This window comes from Lepisma saccharinum, chromosome 4, assembly GCF_977018435.1.
Source record: "Lepisma saccharinum chromosome 4, izLepSacc3.1, whole genome shotgun sequence".
Taxonomy (NCBI): Eukaryota; Metazoa; Arthropoda; class Insecta; order Zygentoma; family Lepismatidae; genus Lepisma; species Lepisma saccharinum.
In genome coordinates this window covers 62,944,214-62,967,550 of record NC_139232.1, presented here as the reverse complement: position 1 = coordinate 62,967,550, position 23,337 = coordinate 62,944,214, and the positions used below count along the sequence as shown (strand labels likewise).

General features: G+C 36.8%; 1 protein-coding gene across 5 annotated transcripts in view; it reads left to right on the top strand.

Annotated features, from left to right (window-relative positions):
* The window catches only part of LOC145986515 (ATP-dependent translocase ABCB1-like), a 98,982-nt gene that overhangs the window by 37,399 nt on the left and 38,246 nt on the right, over positions 1–23,337 (top strand). For all 5 annotated transcript variants that reach the window (XM_083120617.1, XM_083120619.1, XM_083120618.1 and 2 more), the window contains 6 exons: positions 1,982–2,106; positions 4,297–4,486; positions 10,141–10,365; positions 16,329–16,454; positions 18,049–18,252; positions 20,919–21,089. In XM_083120617.1, coding sequence (XP_082976743.1) covers positions 1,982–2,106; positions 4,297–4,486; positions 10,141–10,365; positions 16,329–16,454; positions 18,049–18,252; positions 20,919–21,089 — 1,041 coding nt within the window. The remainder of the gene's footprint in view (positions 1–1,981; positions 2,107–4,296; positions 4,487–10,140; positions 10,366–16,328; positions 16,455–18,048; positions 18,253–20,918; positions 21,090–23,337) is intronic.

The window sequence follows — 23,337 nt, the reverse complement described above, 5'->3', positions numbered from 1 at the left end:
ACAGTAATACTTTGACTAAATTTCTTCAAGTCTTAAATATATATGAGAGAAAGTCAATAATTAGGTCACACACAGTTATTGGAAAGCTGATAATGGTAGTTAGTAGTTTTGGAAGATATCTGTGTGAGGCAGTATAATCCAACTTAATAATGAATTAGAGGCTAGGTTCAACCAGACCATGGTACCCATGATCTCAGATTTTGATGAAACTTGGCACATTTAATCCTTCCATGGAGGTGAGAACACTATCTCCCCTCCCACACACACACACATACATACATAACTGGTCTGGTTTCATTTTTATAGGCACTCAAACTTTCAGTGATTTCTTTTTACTTCCGTTCCCAATGTCTTCACTGTGAGCCGCACTGTCTTAGAAAAAAAATTTATCATCCTTACAGTAGATGCATCATGTATGTTTGATCTGTAGGACCAATGCAGGTGCATAGTTTTGACTTGCTAAATTAGTGATGTTAATTATTTCACTTGTAGGTTTGATTCAACACAATATATCACTCCACACATAATACTTACTGCATTTAATTTACACTTGTAATATTGTACAATATGCACACACTTGAATAATAGATGTTTGCACTGAAATGTGTAAATTATGGTAATACAGATTACTTATCGTATTGCACACACTTCGTGCATATCCTCCTTGAGTTCTGTGTTCTCATGAAGTAATGCTCCCAGCAGTAGTAATAGAAATACAAATGCAGTGTGGAATGCGAATCATAGTGAACCTTAAACACTTAAAAATGTTTCAATCTTTTTGAAAATATATGCTTTTAGGTTGTTTTCCAAGGTGGGATGGGCCCCCTTAACTTACCTACTGGACATCCATGTAGTATGTTGTCATACTTTTTTCTCAAATCCTTATTGTTTGGTTAACATTGTTGTGAAATTTTAAAAATATTGAATAATTTATAAGGTTAGATGTGATTTTTGTCTAAGATAGTGCAGCTCCCACTGGAGGCTTTGGAAATGGAAGAGAAGAGGATCATTAAAAGTTTGAGGCATTATAAAAATGAGACCAGACATGTTAGAGACAAAAAAATTACATACTTTCTCACCATCATGGAAGGATTAAATGTGCCAAGTTTCATCAAAATATGAGATCATGGGTTTCAAGACCCCCCCTTCCCCTTTATTTTTTGGTTGAGCTGACATAGGTAGCAATTACTACACATTCCCTGCTCAGCTCAGTATGTAAATGGTGATGGTTCTCAAAGAGAGTACAGCCACAGACACTTCTGGATTGCCCCCGTTTAAATTCAATGAGCCTTTTACGATCCAGAAGTGTCCATGACTGTACAACTAAAGAGCAAAGAGCAGCATGCTCCTGTGCATTTTTTTATGTTTGCAAAAGTACTTCCTGCAAAGGATATTAAAAAAAATGCTTCCTGTTTCCTATGAGAAGTGTTTGCCATGTAGTGTACCTTGCATTACTCAAATTACATAGATGTTACTGTAAGTAACTAACTCTCTAGCCTTCTTAAACCAGAAGGTTTATGACTGCAGCAATAGAAGTCTTCCGTATGTCCCTTTCCTGGGCAAGATCAATCCAATCTTTTCCATCCGTACCAATTTCCTTTAGGTCCATCTCAACATTATCCCTCCATCTTCGTCTTGGCCTTCCTTCAGGTCTCATACCTTAAGGTTTTCGAACAAGACATTATTCATGTAAAAAAAAATATCAAATTGAAAATTTGGTGGCCAATTATTTCAGTGAAGGTTTGATTCTGGGATCACAACTGAGCAACCAAGCCAATCCCTATGGATGCTGTATGCTGTACCATTGTGGTTCCTGACATGAATCTGCATATCTGTGTATGTAGTTAATTGCAGTGTGTGTTGTGTGTCTGGAATAAAGTAAAGTCTCCTTTAAGGTAGAAGAGAGGAGACTGGATTTCATGCCTGGTATACTATTGTGATTCTATTTTAGTTCCATGTTTTATTTGTTTACTGTTGACAGTTTCAGTCATCCATAGCTGAAAGAGAGCAGAAAGCGTGCGCTAGAGCAGGGTCTGTAGCTGAAGAGGTTCTGAATGCCATAAGAACAGTGTTTGCATTTGGTGGACAAGCAAAAGAACTCCAAAGGTATGTTCTTCAATTTAATTCCCCATTGCTATGAAGACAGTTGTGAAATGTGATCAGATTTACCTTTTACAAGCTGCTTGTGATTCAGCTTCAGTAGGGTTTTAGATTTCCACTGACATATCTATTTGAATACGAAGAAGAAACTTGCCAGTCTACAATTTCTGATAAATGAAAATAGAATGAGGAACTGTATGACAAGCATAAATTGTGTAAAAAAATTGACAGGCTTTGGTGTCAGCCTCTTGTCTCGGTGGCTAGTGTAATGCACTAGAAAGTCAAATTTGAATCCTGGTCGGGCATAGATGTATCATTGTGCTTGCCCTGTCACCAATTTCATGACTCCATCATTGTGATTAATGCAAGATGTTTAAGAGTAATGTAAAATAATCAAAATAAAATAGAAACAGCTCAAGCAGCTATCAACCATTGATGGAGATGTTAAACTTGAGCAGAGAGCCACTTTTGCCGCTGACTACCCTCTCAGGATGGGAGATTTGCAAGCGTACACTTTTCAAATGTGCCCTATTGCACAATAAATATATAAATTTAGAACTAATTGCCATAGAGAGATGAAATAAGTGTTTTTTTTTTAGACTGACAGTACTCTCAGCAGTAGTAAAATTTAAACATTTTATCTCCAAATAATGGAAGTTAACAAAAAGAAACAAATTTGAAATTTACGAAGAAAAAATCTTATTTGGAAGGATGCTATTACCACCACAATAAACCGAAATGAATTAAAAAGTCTCATATGTAGCACTGTTATGTTCCTACAATCATGTGAAGTTGTGTTGGAAATACGTATCTCAATACTTTTTGGGGTAGAACTATTAAAAATTAATAATGCATCTATGAAAAAGCATTGAATCAAATTTCTCCTTGCATCAATCCTATGGATGTTATAACTTGAGATTTGCAGGGAATAACATTCGACATCACATGGTCCCTATCCAAATATTTTGAATAAAAAAGATGATAATTTTTGAGAAATTTTGGAATTCGGACCTATCCTGCCAGGTCCCCGATAATCATACATGTAAAAACAGTTGGCTCTCATAGTACAAGCATGTACCTAGAATCTATCAAAGATTTGTCAGTGCCACATACACTTGCATAATAAGGTGTAGTGGTAATAAAAATGAAAACATGTGCCATTATACAGGAGATTTTTTTTTTTAATATTCACTTCTTACATTCATTCCAGGATCATCAAACAACAGCAATTTGGTGAATTGTACGTACATGTCCATACTATGAGAACCAAATGTTTCTTTTCATGTGTGCTTAATAGGAACCTGGTGGAACAAGCCCAAATTAAAAAAAAATCCAGATAATTAATATTTTTTCATTTTTTATTTATTTATTTATTTATTCAAAGTTTCAGATACAGCACTTTTAAGACCATTTTACACTGAAAACTCTAACAAATAACAAGAACAAGTCAAGATGGTTTAAGGTAAAAACAAGAAAAGTTAAATATGAACATAAGGCATAAACAAGGAAACAAACAAAGATAAGGATGGGAGCCACGTTATATTGAAGGTGTGTATTTTGTAGTGATTTCCTGCATATTTCAAGCAAGCATCCATAGGACTGATGCGACAACTAATTTTCAGGAACATTGCTTCTCAGCACATACTTTTCCTTAAAAAATCAACTTCTTATAAAACTACCTCTAAAGAATACTAGCACTAAGTGAATTGTTTTAATATTCAAGTATGTATACTATTAAAAGAAAAAACAGCAACTGAAAAACCTTCAATAGTTTTGAAGAAATAACATGTTAAATGATGCAGTGTGTTGCTGGGACAACTGCTATCCCCGTTGTCTTCAAGTTGATTACAGGCATTGACAAAACAGTTGTCCCAGCCGGCTGCTTGAGATTACATTTTTAATTTTAGATATCATTTGAATATCTTGTGTATGTATGGACTTTGAATAAACTGTGTATTATTTTAAGAATAATATATGAATATATGAGTTCCCATTGATAATAATAATTCTATTACTTTATTTTAAAGAAACTATTAATTTGTTTCTCTTTTACCATGAGGAATCATATTTCACATCCATATGAAAGATTCCAGATGTAGTAATCTGTTAATGCCAGTATGTTTCTTGTTTTAAATCTGATCTCATAAATTTAGAATTTTAAATCACCCTTGATGTTTCTGTCACTCTTCTGTGCAGGTACGAAAAAGATTTAACCTATGCTCAGAGGGCAGGTGTAAAACGAGGTATGCTGACAGGTGTGAGCGAGGGAGTAACGGAATTGCTTTCTTATGCTGGTTATGCCCTATCATATTGGTACGGAATGCAACTGTTTATTGAATCCAAAGCCAATAATGACACACTGTACACACCCGGTGTTATAAATGTGGTAAGGCCAATATTTGCATGTTGTTCTCAGTAGATATACTATTTAATATGTCACAATTTTTTATTTCTCTGTAGTTACAGCATGCTGTTTTTGTAACTGTTTACGTTTGCTGTTTTTGTAACTGTTTGCGTTAGATTCGACAAACAATATTTGTAATCTTGAAGCTGGAAAATACAGAATTTTATGAATTCTCTAAGAATCCGTATAATAGGCTATGTTATTTTAATATTCTGATTGCACCCTTGTATCTGATAAGGTCAAAATATTATGAACAATCTTGAGTAAATGTGCCAGAATTTTGAATGCCCGTTATAACTGTTTATATATTATGTGTGCCATAAGTAGCGAGGGACCGATACATTTTTTTTGGTGATGCTGATAAAGTACCAATATAAAATTTACTCTTCATAATTGGGAAAAGAGAGACGCGGTAGTATATAAATACGGAGAAACTAGTACTCACTTTTATCCGCGAAGCTGTTTTTTCTTCTTTTTCGATTAATTTCAGTAGCCACTGCCACCATCCTCATTGGAACTTGCTGCACTGTTGCTTGGGGTGCGTCTTTTGTTCGTAGTTCTCTGGCTGCCGCTAAGTGCACTGTGCATCTTGGTGTGTCGTCTGCTATTTCCGGGCGATAACTGCTGTAGTAGGGGGATCCAAGTGTGGTGCGCTTGCCTGCTATCGATGTTTAGTTCGTGCGGGAAGTGCATTATGGCGTGCGTTTCCTTGATTTTGGTGTCTACGAGCGTGTGGGCAGTGTGTTTGACTCAAACCTTTTGAATTTTATGGCTATTGTATTTGATATGTTTAGCAAGACCGGTAGTGGGTTGGGCTTTTTTCGCATCTGCTAGGTGCTGTTGGATTCTTTCATTGACAGATCTGATGGACCTGCCGATGTAATGAGCCTTGCATTCACACTCTGCATCGTATACACCTGGGTTGTCAAGGGTGGGAGAGGAAGTACCGTTCGTGCTTGTTCAGTTTATCAGTTATTTTGGAATTGGGTTTGTGCGCTACTTTGATGCCATATGGGAGAAGGGCTTTGGCTATGCGGTTGGAAGTGGTGGGATGGTAGGGGAAAGCAAACCATTTATATTGGTCGCTGGGGGTAGATTGTGGTTGGGTTGCTTGTGGATGGGTTATTTGTGGATGGTTAGGGTGTCTGACCTGTATTTCCGCTTTACTGCACCAAGTGGAAAGTTGTGATTCAGTGTAGCCATGTTTCAGGGCTATTTCAGTGATGGTGTGGCTATCTCCTCTCGTAGATCCTCTTCTTTGCCACAGTAGGAAAAGGCTCTTCGATAGAAGTTCAGCCACACATTGGCTTTTTGCTTAGGGGGATGGCTAGAGAGAGCATGTATGTACTGGTTGCCTGCATCCGGTTTTCTGTAGACGGTGGTTGTGAATTTGTTAAGTGCACAGCTGATGGTGATGTCCAGGAGTTGATTTTACCAAGTTTTTCTTCCTCTATGGTGAAGTTGAGCCTGGGGTGGATGCTATTTAGCTTGTTCACTAGAAGGTTGAGTTCTTCTGTCTCTTTGTATACGACTATTGTGTCGTCCGCGTACCTTCCATATCGGATGTATTGTAGTTCTGGAGTGTGGAGTATCTCTTTTTCAGCCAGGTACATGACAATGTTTGCTAAAGGAGCTGATGGCAGATTGCCCATCGCAAGGCCCTCGGATTGATTGTAGAATTTATCCTCAAACTGAAAGTAATTGTGTTTTAGACAAACTTCCAATAGCCTGGTTATCTCTTGTACCTCTAGGGCAGGGATTCTGTTAGTTGTCAGCCATCTTTCAACTGAACGCAGTGCTAGGTCTATGGGGATTGAACTGTACATATCTACTATGTCAATGCCGGCTAATTTTGCACTGTCAGCTTGCACTATTGAAGTTACCAGATTTTTAGCATCGGCACTGTTGCGGAACACATATGTTAGTTTGTGGTTGAATTGAGATATTTCGCTTTTTAGCCAGTTTCTTAGGTGGACCGTGGGGTAATTGAAGCCAGCTATTAGAAGGCGCATGGGGATTCCAGGTTTATGAGTTTTAGGAATGCCATAGACAATGGCAGGTGAAGGGTGGGGGTTGAGGAGGAATTTGTGGTCTTGTTCACTAAGTATGGCACTAGATTTCACTGCATTTTTCACAATTCTATTGTACCTGTCTGTGGGGTCTTTTTTGATGACACTATACGAGTCACTGTTTAGATTGTCTATCACTTTCATAGAGTAATCACTAGAGGCACATATTTTTGGTAAATAAAAAAGCAAAATTTCGGTACAAAAACTGAGTCAATTTCGGGTTCAAAAGCGGTAAATAAAATGAAATATCGGTGTTATAGCGGTGAAAAATTGGATGAAAAGTGGTATATAAAAAGACATTTTGGTTTTAAAATTGTGAATATAATCCTAAATTTGATTTAAAAACTACACTTATTCCACAGAATTAACATTTCACTTCTAATAGCACATTTATGTAGTTATAAGAGTATTAAGTTTATTTCTGTGTAAAGGAGTCCATTTTTGCTTCTCCAATATTAACAGCAGAATTAATCAATTTTCCGTGAATTGCATAACTCACAGGATACTTCAGACTTCAGAAAGTGTCGCGTCGGTATATAAATGGTAAATTTCGTGTTTAAGAGTTAATTTCGCTTTTTGAAGTTCATTTCGCATTATTTCGTGACAAAACATAGTCACAAAATGCATCTCACACCTTTCAAAAACATGAAAAATTAACACTACAATGTGTTTTTTCAAATTTTGTTTTTTCGTCAAAAACTAAATATGCATGCCCCTAGTAATCACCTTTGTGCATGATTACGAACTGGTTTGTTTTGTCAGACTTCAGACACCAAACATCATTGGTGTTCAGCCATTTGCCAAACTCTGAGAGGACAGAAGAGATTTCTTGGTGCACTGGATTAGGTTTCCTGGTTTCACTGTTGGTCATCACTTTTTGAAAAATTCCGGCTGCTGACATTCTGATGTTTTCCGAATCTTGGGGTTTGGGGGTAAAACAAGCTGCTTTTTCTGCCGCACATATGAGGTCGAGGGTGAGTGGCTTACTGTTTTGTACATTAAACTTATCACCGTAGGCAAGGTGTTCTTTGAATTTCTTCAAGAACCACTACCTTAAATAACTTTCGTAAGTAAAGTAAAAGTTGCATTGTTATGAAATAATTCAAATACACCCGGAAATTGCTATTATTTATGTATTTTTTTGTGGACAAGGCAGATACATAATGGTTGACTTTCAGGAAGGGTGTAATTTTTTTTTCAGTATGCCTTTCACCAATGGTAATTATTTCCCAATTGTATCAAGTTTTTGTTTCAGAAAAAAAACCTGCATATTTAGACATACACTGTTTAAAATAATAATCAGAATTGCAGAATTTTGTGCTATTTTATATTCTCTGCCTAGGGTTGAATCAATAAAACCATCAGCAATTGCACTGAAAAGCAAACACACTTATTTTATGAGTGCAGTAAACATTGGGAAAGTATGGTGCATTAACCCTCACACCCATAAAGAATCAAAGTCCAGCTTTAAAAAAGGGGTAAAAATGTTGAATAGCTCGCTCGAAAATGAAACTACAGGGGACTTGGTTTTCCGTGATGGGCACGGGCTGCTCTATCAAGTTATGCCCAGTTTGTCATTGGTCATCCAGGAATGGTTGTACACACCCTCCTGGCCTCCTGACAGGTTTTGTTATTGCCCGATTAATTTTGAAGATCACTGCTTTCATTAACCCATGTTGTGGTACCTAGGATGAACATGGTAGTGATATTTTCATTCTTTCTGTGTCAGAGGTGTCTAATTCATGGTGTGGTTTAGTAAAGTAGATGAAAGTCCTAGTCTCCATCCTAGATGTCCCAACCTGTGTTAATTAAAGCAATAGTCCTTCAAAATTAAGGACAGCAGTAATAAAAATAAAAAAAAAAACGTGAAATATGTAAACACATGGATATTCTTATGTTGGCTGATACCAATGCAGTACCGATTATTCTGTTCCATCAGTAGTACAGGCTGTTCCAAAATGAATATCTGGGTTTTAATTAAGTATTTATTCTATTACATATACAATACAGAAATTAAATATACCTTAAAAGGAAGGGTAACTCAAACAGTTTTTTTTGTTACAAGTGTTTAATGTGGGATCCCCTTGTGACACGGCATACATCTAGTCTGTAGGCAATTTCTTCCCACACTGAAGCTAGCATGTCTGGTGTAACAGGCTCCACAGCTGCATCAATCCTGCATCATAATTCAGGGAGGTCAGCAGGTAGGGGTGGCACGTATACACTATCCTTTATTTACCCCCACAAAAAGAAATCGCAGGGGATGAGGTCGGGAGATCTTGGGGGCCATTGTAGAAGAGCCACGTCATCCTCACAATGGCGACCGACCCATCGTTGGGGAAAAACAGCATTCAACAAATTCCGTACTTCATGATGAAAGTGAGGGGGCACGCCATCTTGTTGCCAGATAACGTTCCTTTTTTGCTCACAATCCAGTTGAGGGTAGAACCATTGCTGGAGCATGTCCAAGTAAGCAGTACCAGTGATAGTGTTTTCCACAAAGAAGAGAGGTCCATACACTTGTTCTTTGGATAGATCACAAAAGACATTCACTTTTGGCGAATCCCTCATGTGCTGCACTGTTTGGTGTGGATTTTCAGATCCCCAAATATGCACATTATGCGAATTCACTCGTCCACTAAGATGAAATGAGGCTTCATCACTAAAGATCACACGTGTAAGAAAATCATCTTCCATGTCCAGCACATTTTCGTAGAAGTTGGCACGGGTCACATTATCTTGAGTTTTTAGGGCCTGTAACAGATGTAGATGGTATAGCCTCATGTGCAGTCTCTTTCGTAACACCCTCCAAACAGTCGTGGATGTCATTGACAGTTCTCTTCTTGCCCGCCTTACAGATTTCCTGGGACTCCGACCGAAACTTGCTCTGACCTGTTCCACTTGCTCATCTGGTAGACGTGGTCTTCCGGAGCTCTTCCCTTTGCACAGGCATCCCGTATTCTTAAATTGGTTGTACCATCTTGGGATGTTGTTATCCGATGGGGGATCACATCCATATTCCCGCCGAAAAGCACATTGCACTCCAATTGCTGAGTTACACCTTGCAAATTCCAAGACAAAGAAGGCTTTATGCTCAGGAGTCATCTCCATCTTTACTACTAGCGCCGTGCTGTGGCATAGTTACGAAACATCACCTGCAAAGTAGAAACAAAAACTGTTTGAGTTACCTTTCCTTTTAAGGTATTTTTCATTTCTGTAATGTATATGTAATAGAAGATACACTTCATTGAAACCCTGATATTCATTTTGGAACACCCTGCATATGGATATGCCATTAGCTTTTAGCGAATGAGAGCCTCCTTCACACTGTTAACCTCCCGAAACTAGAAATTTCTACATCCACATGTATGCTTTTCAAACTTTCCATGGTGAGAAAAAAAATCATTGCAGGAGAATTGATTATTGTAGAGAGGATTGTTTTTCTTTGGAATGACAGGGATCTTAGTATTTGTATGTAACAATGACTAGAAAAGCTGTATTTAAGAATGAAATACAGGAATATATTACAAGTAAATGGACGTTACTAAGTAAATTTTTATGTTGCAGGTGTTTTTCAATGTATTGACTATTGGAGTCAATTTTGGGCAAGTTGCAACTTACACAGAAGTGTTTTCTATTGCTAGAGGGGCTGCAGCATCAATATTTGAAGTTATTTCACGTGTCCCAATGATAAACTCTGGTGATGAGAAAGGATTGACGCCACTTGAAGTTAATGGTGAAGTTGAGTTTGAAGAAGTCCACATTTCCTACCCTACTAGACCTAATGTGAAGGTACGGTAGAAACTTTACTTGTTTTTTGTTTGTTTTCAGTTTTTAATTAGTCATGCAAGGATTTTGTTGAATTTTGCAGGATATGGATTTATATAGAAATACAACTGTGTTTAACTAGAATTTGGTATGTTCTTCATAAGGCGATCTCCTACCCTGGCGCATGTTTGAGCATTTCCCATGTAAGCTTATGGGGTTTTGGGGGTATTTTGGTCACGATTATCTCGAGAACCAGTCGACAAAAAATTTTCAGATTTTAACTGAACACTGAGAAAGGATGTTTCTAGAGAATCACTGATTAATATTTTAATTTTCTGCAGAGCAACCCTGCAGAGAGCCCAGTCGGCTCTTCACGGAACCTCGTTCACAACTAATGAGTCTGGAGGAGAGGGGAGGGAGACCTGATGAGAGCTCACCAGATGTTTTAGAGCTGCATAGATCGGTTTTGGGTATATTTATCCGGGGAGGAAAGCTCTGTTAATATTGAACTGGGTATTTTTGAAATGGACAGAAGAAAATGTTCAGGAATGCGAATAGAATCAGCACAGATATATGTTCACCTAGTCTGGAGTATGAAATTTCTTGAAGTACCGGGATGGCAAGAGTATGTTCTAAAGCATTGCTGTTCTCAGGAGGGGTTGAGGGCGACATATTCTCCAGTATCTCAGATGTCAAGAAGAGAAATAAATTACATAATGTCCATTTCAAAAATATTTCGGCAATGGATTAAAATATTGACTCTGTGATGAAAAAAGTAAAATATTTGTCTTATCACTGGCGCACTCCGAGGGGGAGCTGAAGGGCTACAGCCCCTCCTGAAATTTTGAGAAAATCAAATAAACAGATGGTTAAATAGTTCATGAATATCTGGATAATGAACTTCTAACAATTGTCCAGATCAGCCTCCTCCCCTCCTCATCCATAACGGATAGCGCATCCCCCCAGATCATGCCATAATTTCCATAAAGTATTTTATTACGACACTGTCCTATTACTGAAAGTCATTTTTTAAGCTTTACTGAACAATTTACTTGATCTGCCCCTTCTCCAAATTATTCCTTTTCGTCATCTTGGGACCAATTATAGTGAATTATTAATCAAATATGTTCCTCTCCACCTCATCGCACACATTGCAACATGATGTCCTTTTTATACATATATTTTAGAAAAATATGTTGAATTTTATGATATTGAAAGGAAAAATATATCTCCCCAAGAATTTTGATGGCGCGGTCTGCGTCATTATCCCCTCGTGCACGATGTGCCTAATGAGCTGGGAGAAGGGGGAAGGGAAGGGGAGACCTGAGTATAACGCACCAGATGCTCTGGACTTGCATACAACCAGTTTCGGGTATATGTAAGGGGAAAAGCCCCTTGAAGATCAATCTTGGTATTTTAAATTGTATACGGAAAGTTTTGGAGCAAATGTTTGAGGAATAGAAACAGAATTATTGCAGATAGCCTATATTCGTTGAATATGAAATTACTATGCTGCAAACAGTGCTTCTGGCAAGGAGGGTTTGGGGGCATGTTCCCCATAATCTCAGATGTCAAAAATACAGCAGATCAATTGCACTAAATCAATTTCAAAAATATTTCGACAACGACCAAGATATTATTCTGTTCGGTGGTGGAGGGTCCTCTCCGATGCCACATTATTAGCTTCATTGCCTTGTAATCGTGGTTTCGAAACTGGTGGAGGCACATAGTGGTTCGGATCCCACTTTAAGCTGTAGGTCCAGTCCCGATTAGCCTTACTATGCATAAAGTGGCCTTTAAATAAACATTTCAATGAATGTTCCGTGGTGGCCAAGAGTGTAAAACATCTGATTGACAGTGTTACCTTCTCAGAACATTAAAAAAATGGAATGTGCATGGTTTCGTTACACATTCTAACTCTAGGCCAAAAACTGAGGAAGTTGTTAGCATCGATTTGCAGCATTGTTATATAATGTATAAGACGTCTAAATATTTTTTCCAAATTAAAAAATTACTTGAAAAAGAGGAACACTGAAAAATTTGTTTAAAAGCACATTTTCATGCCCCAAATATCGTGCTAACAATAATATTACAAACGCGTGTATGCACACTCACACAATAGCAGTAAAGTGGAAAATAAAATATGAAAATTGTATTTATTTTATCTCCACATACATACATACACCTCCATAAGTGTGTATGTATTATGTATCTGCGTGTCTGTGTTAACTTATATTACTGTTATTGGCCCTTAACCGTGCTGGAGTGGTTGGCACAGTTCTCTGGCCTGGGTTCGAATCCCGGCCTGAGCATGTATGTTCTTTGTGATTGTTCCTTCATCAATTTCACAATATCATCACTTATCCTCATCGTTGCGATTAGCCAAAACTGGATTAAAAGCAACGCAAAATAACAAAGAATCAAAATGACCCGTAAATATGTTTCATGCTTCAGGACGTACCGGTAACCTTCATTTTCACCCCCTGGAAGTTTTTTGCCCTAGCCCATGTCTATGCAAGAATGTGTTTATCTACGAATACGACAATTCTATTTATTATGTAAGGCATTACACAATATACCTCGAATTTACGAGATTTTCTTTACTCAGAAGATGTAAAGTTGGGTTTTCATGTTGTTGTTTTTTTTTCCACGAAGCACTGTTCTTCCGTCGAGTAGCTTATCTGGAGTACATTTAAATCTTGTTACGATTGCATTAATAACCATTTGAAACACATCTCACTATGTTCGAACAAACTGTCGTACAACATGATTTTACTTGCCAAAAGTCGTACCATTTGTTTTTATTGCGCTTTCTGTCCTGCCAAGACAAGCAGAATGTCCTTTTGCACATGAAATACATGTAAAACAGCATAAATCTTAGATCACCTGCCTTCTCAATATTCTTATAAAAGCCCCCTTTTCATCCCAATATAATCCTTGCCTTCCAATAAGTTCAGCAAAAATAAATAACCCTCGATGAAATTTCAATTATTTAATTTTAGTTATTTCATTATTTCGTTTTAGTACTTAGTAAATCTTTCCGGGGGTCCGGACCCTCTGGACTTTCCCCACTAAATACGTCCTTGGTTCTGCCATTTCTCGGGAACCCCCCCCCCCCCCCATCTACTTTCCTCAACAAATTTTTTTCTGGGTTTAGCATAAAAACCGAATTGCATGATTCGCTCTCTCTTTGTGCGATACATACATTTCGCATGCTCAAAAAACTTTTCGTAGAAAAATAAGGCTAAGGAAAGTGACCCACGCGTAGCAACTTGTCCCTCTATGTGAGCCAAATCGGCCAAAAACTTCCAAACATTTGGAATGCTTACGTGAAACCTGATATTTCCCAGAGGATTCCTGTTTGATACCCGGTGGAAGCACATAGTGGTTCGGATCCCACTTTAAACTGTAGGTCTAGTCCCTATTAGCCTTACTGTGCATAAAGTGGGCTTAAAACACCAACTCAATCCAATCCAACCCAGAGGATTCCTGGAACTTGACCCCACGGCCATACTCCATCCACACCCCATTTCTTCTTCTTACCTGGCTCCCACTGGTGGAAATCTGTCTAAAAGGCAGCCGCAAGAGGAAGCACTTCTGGCAGGAGGGAGAAATGTCACAAAGTGCCCAATGAAAATTGCCACGGGAATATTTGAAGAAGAGAAAATAACCCTAGGTGGAGAACAGATGGACAGTAGTTGAATCCGAATATCATTGATTGATTTGTTTTCTTGTATTTGGATTTTCTAACACTTTTGGCTAACAGGTAAAGTTCCTCGTGAAGGCACATTTAGGGGATGTGAGGGTAGAGCCCACACATTCTTGATCTTGGTCATTTTGTGGGTGGTGTGATCAGCACCATGCTCCAGCCACTTACACCTACCCAGTGTTGCCACCAGGTAGTCATTAATTTGAGACTGGGAGAGCACCAGAGCCGCTATTTGTGGAGACATGGTCGGAATAGGCAGGAAAAATTCCGACCATAGATCATCCACCCCAGAAATCGAACCCGGGTCTCCTGCATGACAGGCACCCCTACTGACTTTTTCCAAAAGGTAATATATACTCCTCCCCCATTATTCACTTTTATCTCAGTTTTACACATGTCAGATTTTAACAAATTTAATAGTTAATTGGTCTTAATGTAGCCATTATGTAAAATTCATACATCCACAACCCGAAATCCAGACACTTGGGCCGATCTGCGTGCGAAGTGGTTAACATAGCATGCTAAAATGCCGGATGTCCTGGGTTCGAATCCCAGCCAGGGCATAGAAGTTTTTTTGGGAGTTGTTGTTCAACAATTTCATCTAATCCCCATTCTTCATTCTTGTTGCAATTATCCAAGTAGCAGAAAGTGACTAATAATAACCAAATTAATCAGTCAATCAACGGACACTCGGTTCTAGGATCAGATCCAGGTACCCGGTTCTGGTTACCCTGAACTTTATATTGTTTGCCATCCCTAGTATATATGTGTGTAATCATGTATTATTTATATGCGGACCTTCCCGATGCCGTAGTGGTTACGTCGTCGCCTTGTAATCAAGAAGTCCCAAGGTCAATACCCGGTGCAGGCACCAGTGACGGATAGAGGTGGGTGCTGTTGATGCTGCAGCATTAGGCCCATTCCTGAAATAGGCCCAGATGAAAACAGACGAGAATTTTTCGAAACCTGAACAGTTTTCTTTTGCTATATTAACCTGAAAATAAATCTTAGAATGAAATTTGGAGCCCCAATTTCGGATGCCTAAACACAGCATTACTTATTATACAGTTACTATTATTCTTTTGTGCTGTGACGTAACTATAATGTCGTTGTGTTTATTGTTGCTTGCAGCATCAGGCCCAATTTAGTCTTAATCTGACCCTGGCAGGCACATTGTGGTTCGGACTTCACTTTAAACTGTAGGTCCAGTCCTGGCTAGCCTTTCTGTGCATAAAACAAAAATTTTAAAACAAATTCAACATTTATTTATACAAATAAAGTATGGTCTGTTATGTACATTCATAATGGAAGAATCGGCAATAGTGTATTTTACAATAATAATAATAATAATGCCATAACCAGCCCTGTTACGGAAACGCCACTGCTTTAGAAACATAATTGGCTCTCAGACTCATACTATCGCACCACATCCCAACTTCACATTTTTCTTGGTTCGGAACACACTTCACCAATTTCATGCCACCATTTCCAGTCCATAATTTAAAAGCTACCCAGTTAAAAGCCAAAAGACATGTTGCTTTCTGTTCATCTTCTAAACCTGTTGTGTGTTGGGGCAAAACCACCCGCCGTGTTCTAAACCCTGGAGCCCGCTGGCCAACAACAGGTGCCCTGTCAAGAAAAGTGAAAAAAAAATACGATACAGGTAAAATGAATTAATTAATTATGGGGATGTTGATGCATAAAATGAAAATATCGATCAGTGGTTCTCTAGAAACATCCTTTCTCAGTGTTCAGTTAAAATTTGAAAACGTTCTGTCGACTGGTTGTTGAGATAATTGTGACCAAAGTTACACCCATAAGCTTACATGGAAAATTGCTCAAACCTTCGCCGGAGTAGGAGATCACCTTAAAGGTTAAAATTTGGCAGGAATTTGATTTATATATGTATTTTGTTATTTGTGTTGAATGTCTGCCACTTTTGACTTACCTTGACCTTGAAGCTGAATGATGATGAGATGAAATTGACGAATGGACTCTCACAAAGAACACCCATGCCTAGGCAAGGATTCGAACCTGGAAACTTCAGTGGCAAGATTGAAAGTCTACCACTTAACATGCTTGGACACTTCTAGCCAATGTATTTCAGGAAAATAAGTATAGAGTATGCTCAGACAACTGCCACAATTACTTTCCTGCACACCTACAATATCAAGTTAATAAATAGATAAAGCCACATAAGTTCAGATGATAATCAAACACTTGTAATTAAATTAGCATTTTATGAAGTTGTGATGATGGATTTATATACATCTTTCAGGTTCTACAGGGATTGAATTTGGTTGTGAAAAGGGGGGAGACAGTAGCTCTTGTCGGAAGCTCAGGATGTGGAAAATCTACATGCATCAATTTGCTTCAAAGGTTTTATGATCCTACTGAAGGATTGGTAAGTATGAGTGTCACATACCTCTCTTCATCGTGGAGAGTAACTTTAGTCTCAAAAAAAATATCATTAACCAGAGTTGAAGAGTAACTAACGTAGTACAATTAGACTCTTTTTTTTTTTAATTCAGTTTATTTTTACTTCACTTTTCTGCCACTTAAGGCTAATCTCGAAGATGAGGATGAGTGATGATATTATGAACAAAGAATATCCATACCTAGACTAAGATTCGAACCTGGCACCCCTGAAATTGAAGCATGATTTGCTAGCCACTCCATCCCGGAGGTTACATGTTACTTTTCATTTTACATTGGTAATGCAGTACTGAAATTACAAGAACGGTAATTGTACTGGTACTTCGTTCATTTTGGTTACTTTACTTGTGTTACCGTGATAATTTCAGAACTGAAGAATGTATTTGCCAAACTGAAGAATGTATTTGCCAAACTGAAGCATGATTTGTTGTTTTGTTTTAAACTTGTGCATTTAAAGTTACACTGGGAATACATACACTACAGGGAATGGATGTGATACTTGTGTGAACAGTTAAATGTCATTACTGTATGACAAAGAAATTGTTACTGTAATGCATTACTGTTCAGACTAACATAACCAACTCTGTCATTAACCCAAGAAAACCTCTCAGTATATCTTCTCTTTGTTTATAGTGTACTAAGATTGACATAACAGTGTTCCTACGCATCCTGGAAAACCTGGAATTTTAAAATATTCCTTCCAGGCATGGAAATGTTATGAAATTTTACATTTTTCCAAGCTGTACCTGGAATTTTGGAGATTGTCCTGGAAATTCCTTTGCCCCGTTTAATTTGTATGAATTACAATAAGTTTTCATTTAAAACAGGCCAGTGTCATGACAGTGGTTTATTTACTTCTGTCACGTTGCTGTGTACTGTAGTCAAGTTTTGTGATGTTTTATTTTTGTGATTGAAGTATAATGCCCCACGTTTTTGTATTATTTTGTATCGCTCAGAGGTAGAATATATGATGATAATAATAATGGTTAAAAAAAAAGGTTTTGGTATCCTAAATATTCCAAGTTTTCTAAGGATATTATTCTTGTTTATTTGTAATACAAAATGATATTTTTTTATAAACTTATATATACTTGTGTTTATTTTTCTACCTTTGTATTTTTTCTGTATTATTGTGAAAATTAAATAACCTTCATTATACTAAGAAATGGAAGGTGTGGAAGGGAGCAGGTGTAGGGGAGTTGGGATCCTGCATTAAAAAAATTTAGAACTTTTTTTTAATAAAAGAAAATTTGTAATGATGTGTATTTTGCCATGCTTACTTTCTACACTTGTCCTGGAGCAATTGTAGAAAATCCTTGAAAAGTCCTGGAAAAAATTGCATGATTTTGTGTAGGAACCCTGCATAAGTTTGGCTTTCTTTATTTGTAGTACATCAAATATGCATTTTCTCCATCTAAATTATGTGAAAATTTCCTGGCAACATATAATTTCTTTATTTTTTTTTTTAATTTGAAAACTTATGCTTCTTGTGTTTGTTGCATTCTAATGTCGGATATGATAAATAAAACACAAATTAATAGATTTATTTCTTTCCCTGTTAGATCAAATTAGATGGAGTTGATATTAAGAAGTTGAATCTAATGTGGCTACGAAGATGTTTTGCTACAGTTAAACAAGAACCTGTTCTGTTCAGGACAACTATTGCTGAAAATATTTGCTTCGGTAATGAAGCTGCCACTGAAGAACAAATACAAAACGCAGCCAAGGAGGCCAATGCACATGATTTTATTATGTCACTTCCACAGGTTAGTAGTACTGCATAATTATAGGCCAATAAGGTTGTGATGCCTCTAACTGCAGACGGAATGTTTTGCTTTTACTGAACCAATACTCATAGGAATGTATTGGTATTGTTATCTGAACGTATTGGTTGGAGTCTTATCACTAATAACCACCAATATTTTGCAGTCTGGGTGTTGCACGGAGTCCAAATTTTTTTTTAACAAAAAGGCATAATTTTGTACTAAATTATAAGATAGTTATATATATATATATATATATATATATATATATATATATATATATATATATATATATATATATATAATGGATAAAAGCAAGGAGGGCCAAAAGGGCTAAGTAAAAATCAAAGAAGGTAAAAGGAAACACTCACTGGACAGTAGAACTTCCGGTTCCGTCTATTTCTTCTCACACCGATGATGCTATAAATTAGCGAAAATTTTGAATCTTTCTACTGTCCGGTGAGTGTTTCCTTTTACCTTCTTTGATTTTTATATATATATATATATAATCTAGGATTGGTAAAATAATTGGCTGGTACTGATACGCTACTGATTAATCTGTTCCATCCCTAATTAATATATACATAAAACATGTATAATATATATATATTCTGAACTATTTTGAATTGTTACAATTTTCAAGTATCAGTATTGGTATTGGTTTAAATAGATAAGAGTATAATCAGTGGTATTAGCTCAAAGTGATATCGGCATCCCTAGTTTAGTTTGTTGTCCTGTGTGAGTGGTGCAAATGGTATGTCTGTGGTGGGTCATTACATCTCCACAGAAATGGTAGCTTCCCATATTCAAGAAAAAAAAAGTGTTTTCACTATTAATGTATATTGGCATAATGATGACTGTATACATATAGTCTGTCTTAATTTTGGAAAATATTTATAAACTGAACTTTAGGGGAATACCTCAAAGGGGATATCGTCCAAGTTTTAATGAATTGGTAAAGGCAAAAGTGAAATTGTAATGTTCCCTGTGCATATAGCACTGTGCTGTGAAGGCACTATGACAGTAAAAATAATACATTGTCATAACAACATATGAAAATGGTTAGGCTAAGTTCAAAGTTCCACATTTGTGCAGTATCTATAATAATTTAGTCATATGATTACTTAAAATTTATTCATATAATGCAATTAAATGTCCGAAATTACTATTTAAACTAATTTTATTAAATATGATGTTTAAAAAGCCAATTTGTATATAATGACAAAATTATCAAATTGTGCAATATTTTGAATTTATATTCATAACAGTTATTTTTGACTGACAAAGTGAAAAACAAATATTTTAAATCATATGTGTTCTTTCAGACAAGAAAGATATGATACATTCAAATTTATAATTAAATTTATTGAAATTATGTACATTTGCATTGGCATCAAGGTTTATATACAAAGGTCAACTCTTTAAAATTGTTCAATGTATAATATGATGTCATACTTGGTATTTTGTATCAATATTCAAAAAATGGTAATTGTAATCATTAGATAAGTATATGTAAAATAGCTGTAACAGAGCAAATATGTACATTTACTACACAAACATTCAAGCTGTTAAGCACTTATGGACAAAAATATAAAACAAAAAACAATTGAAGATAACTCATACTAAAAAATCTGGCTTGAACTAATTGCTCTAATACTAGTTGTCTGTGATTTTAAGGGGATCTCATGATGGATGGAAGATAAGTAAAAATGTGGCTATTGGTGAAGGATTGATATTTGTATAAATCTGGATATTTTGAAAGATTATACTTTGCAAGTTAATCTTTAATAGTTTGTTTAAACTATATAGGGACATTTTGTTCATAACAGAATCTTGAAAATGCTTTTATAATGGCATAATCTTTAAAAAAGGTTTGGAACTTGTGAAAAGTGCCACGTTTAAAAATTGGAAGCAGGAAATTATTATCTGCTTGCATCTGCATTATCAAGCTAGTACATGAATAATGCATTACCTCAAATGAATGTTTTAAGAAATAAGACAAAGTGAGAGAAATATCTTCTGCATTTTGGATGTGAATTAACCATATGTGGAGTTTTAATAATTGAAGAATGGAAGCCATCTTGTAAACCTGGTTGAAGAAATTGACATATTAAGTATACTCAGATGTAGAACTGACGCATGCCCAAATATTAAGAAAAAGACTTACTCTACCTCATATGTTCTTGTAGACAAGTGCATAATTTGATGCTCTTGTAACTTTTGTTATTTATAGTTTTCTATCAATATAATAATCATAAAAATATTTATTATTGTTTGAACTAAACACTATTCATCAGCATATGTAAGCTGGTATTCCTTTTCAACATATATCCGTAGCTCCCTACTGAGCTATAACATTGATTTGAATTTTTGACAGGTATATACATAAAATGATGTGCCAATCAAGACTTCATATTTAACCGAGGACATTTATCAAAGTGATTGATTAGTGAGATAGATTAGACTGAATCGTCTTCTTGATATTTAGTCACACTTTCTTCTCTTTTCATCACGTTCCATTGTTATAGCACATTTATTAATGCATGATATTTTCTATTATGTCACGCAGAATTTTTGATGAGTTAATGAAATAAAATATATTATTAAAACTTGTTAATATCTGCAGTTGTGGTTTCCGTGTATTATTTTATTTGTTTTCTTGTTTGAAGAAATATGACACATTAGTCGGGGAAGGAGGTGCATGGTTGAGTGGAGGGCAGAAGCAGCGTATAGCCATAGCACGTGCCTTAGTAAGAGATCCACTGTTCCTTCTTCTGGATGAAGCAACCTCTTCCTTAGATGCAAGAAATGAATTACATGTTCAAGCTGCTCTAGACAAGGTATGTATTTTGATTTCTCAGATTGTGTTATTGTAAAGTGCATTCCGTTTGGCTTGGGGCTGAGGTAGCGCATGACTGCAGATGGCAAAGCATAATGCTGATGCTGGCAATTTTGATCTGTAACATTCTCCACTTATTTTTACACACATATCTAGCTTGCAGACCATTAGATTCATATTGCATAATGAGTACTAACGTGTGTTAGAGTTGTTCAAAGTAGTTGCCAACTGGATTCACACAGCTTTGGATGAAATTTTTATTGACACTCAAAAGTTCCTCCTCTAAATTCCTGTAAGTTCTCTTCTTATATGTATTGTCTTTCATTTCATATATAGTGTGGGGATTGTTTTTGTAGGTTCTAGGCTCTATTTGGGGGGGGGGGGGTGTTCTTTGTAAGGTTTGTTTTAACAGCCTAGCAGCCCTATGGGTTGATTTTTTTTTTTTTGAAATGCCTACTTCCTGTGAAACACGTTGTAGGGATTTATTTGGAGAGAATTCTAATGATGCCCCAATTTCATTGAGTCTTTCTTCTGTCTTCCTTCGTATCCCCTCAGCTGTTAGAATCCTTCATATTCCCTCAGCAATTCTAGTATTTAACAATCCAGTTTCTCTTAATCTTAGAACAAGTTGCCTAACTGTTTATCTACCTGGAGCTGCAATACCAGGGAATTTATTTGAAAATTAACGATTCGTCTCTCACGTTTGACATTAGTATCATATATAAGAATTATTTCTACAGATGTGAACTTTTCGGCTGGCTTGTCAATGGTCACACAATCTTATTAAACACACACAAACACACACTGAAATTGCACAGAAAGAACTAACACTTCAAGTTATGTATTTGATCTATGAGAGACATCACACAGGACAAACTTGCGCACACACACTAGAATTAAACAGAGAGAAATTACTCTGCTAAGATGAACAGAACTGTACTGGTAAGTGAGCAACAACAATTGGCTCTGCAATTTGAACTTTTAAATAAACCAGGACATCGGTTGCTCTGAATTTAATCGGTTCCCCTGCCTTTTTATTTCTTCTCATATTTATTTATTATTTATAATATGCAAACAAAACATGTACAATACATAATGTAAAGGTGATATGCTCTTCTTACCATATTTCTTTCTCATTTTTTTCTCAACTTTATCTTTGCGTTATGAAATAGAAATGTTCAAGCTTAATAAAATGTAGTTTATCATTGAAGATATTATTTACATGTTTTGAAACAATTAAAATTCAGACTTACGAGGGGCGATCAGGTTGCTCCGACCCTAGCATAGAAGGAATGACGTTATGATTGATTTTTTATTTTGTTATTGTTTAGTGATCCTTTATATGCTTTCATTCTGAATAGCAAGTCTGAGTAGCGTACAGTTTTCTTTTTACAGGGGTTTAACTGAGTGAAGTTGTGTCAATGTGCCAGAATGGAGAAAACTGAGGTGAGAGCGGCGATCAAATATTTTGTGAAGAAGAAGTGGACGGTATCCAAAATTCATGAGGACTTGGTGGATACACTAGGGGACACTGCTCCTTCATACAGTATGGTGAAGAGATGGTGTTGTGAGTATAATTGTGGGAGAGAGTCGTGTGAGGATGATCATGCAGGTGGAGCACCAAAAACTGTCATGACAACCGAAAACATTAACAAAGTCCACGATATCGTGCTGAAGGATCGTCGAGTCACTATCCGTCATGTTGCTGAGATGTGTGGCCTGTCATATGGCACTGTGCAAAACATAATTACCCAGGAATTGCAAATGAAAACAATTGCTGCAAGATGGGTCTCTCGAAACCTCACCCCAGATCAGAAGCTCAGCCGAGTGCTCATCAGTCAAGAACTTCTTGACAAGTTTCGTGCTGATATAGACGATTTCCTTGCCCGATTTGTAACTATGGATGAAACATGGGTCCATCACTTCGACCCAGAAACAAAATCACAAAGCATGGAGTGGAAACACTCACATTCTCCACCAACGAAGGAGGTCAAGGTGCAAACGTCAGCCAAGAAGGTGATGGCCTCAATTTTCTGGGACTGCAAGGGTGTCCTTCTTGTGGACTATATACCAAGAGGCCAAACCATCACTGGCACATACTACAGTGACCTAATCAAAAAATTACGTGATTCCATCAAGAAAAAGAGGCGTGGGATGTTGACCCGTGGTGTGCTCCTTTACCAGGACAATGCACCTGTCCACACCTCACGCATTGCGAGGGCAGCTATAGCAGATGCATCGTTCGAATT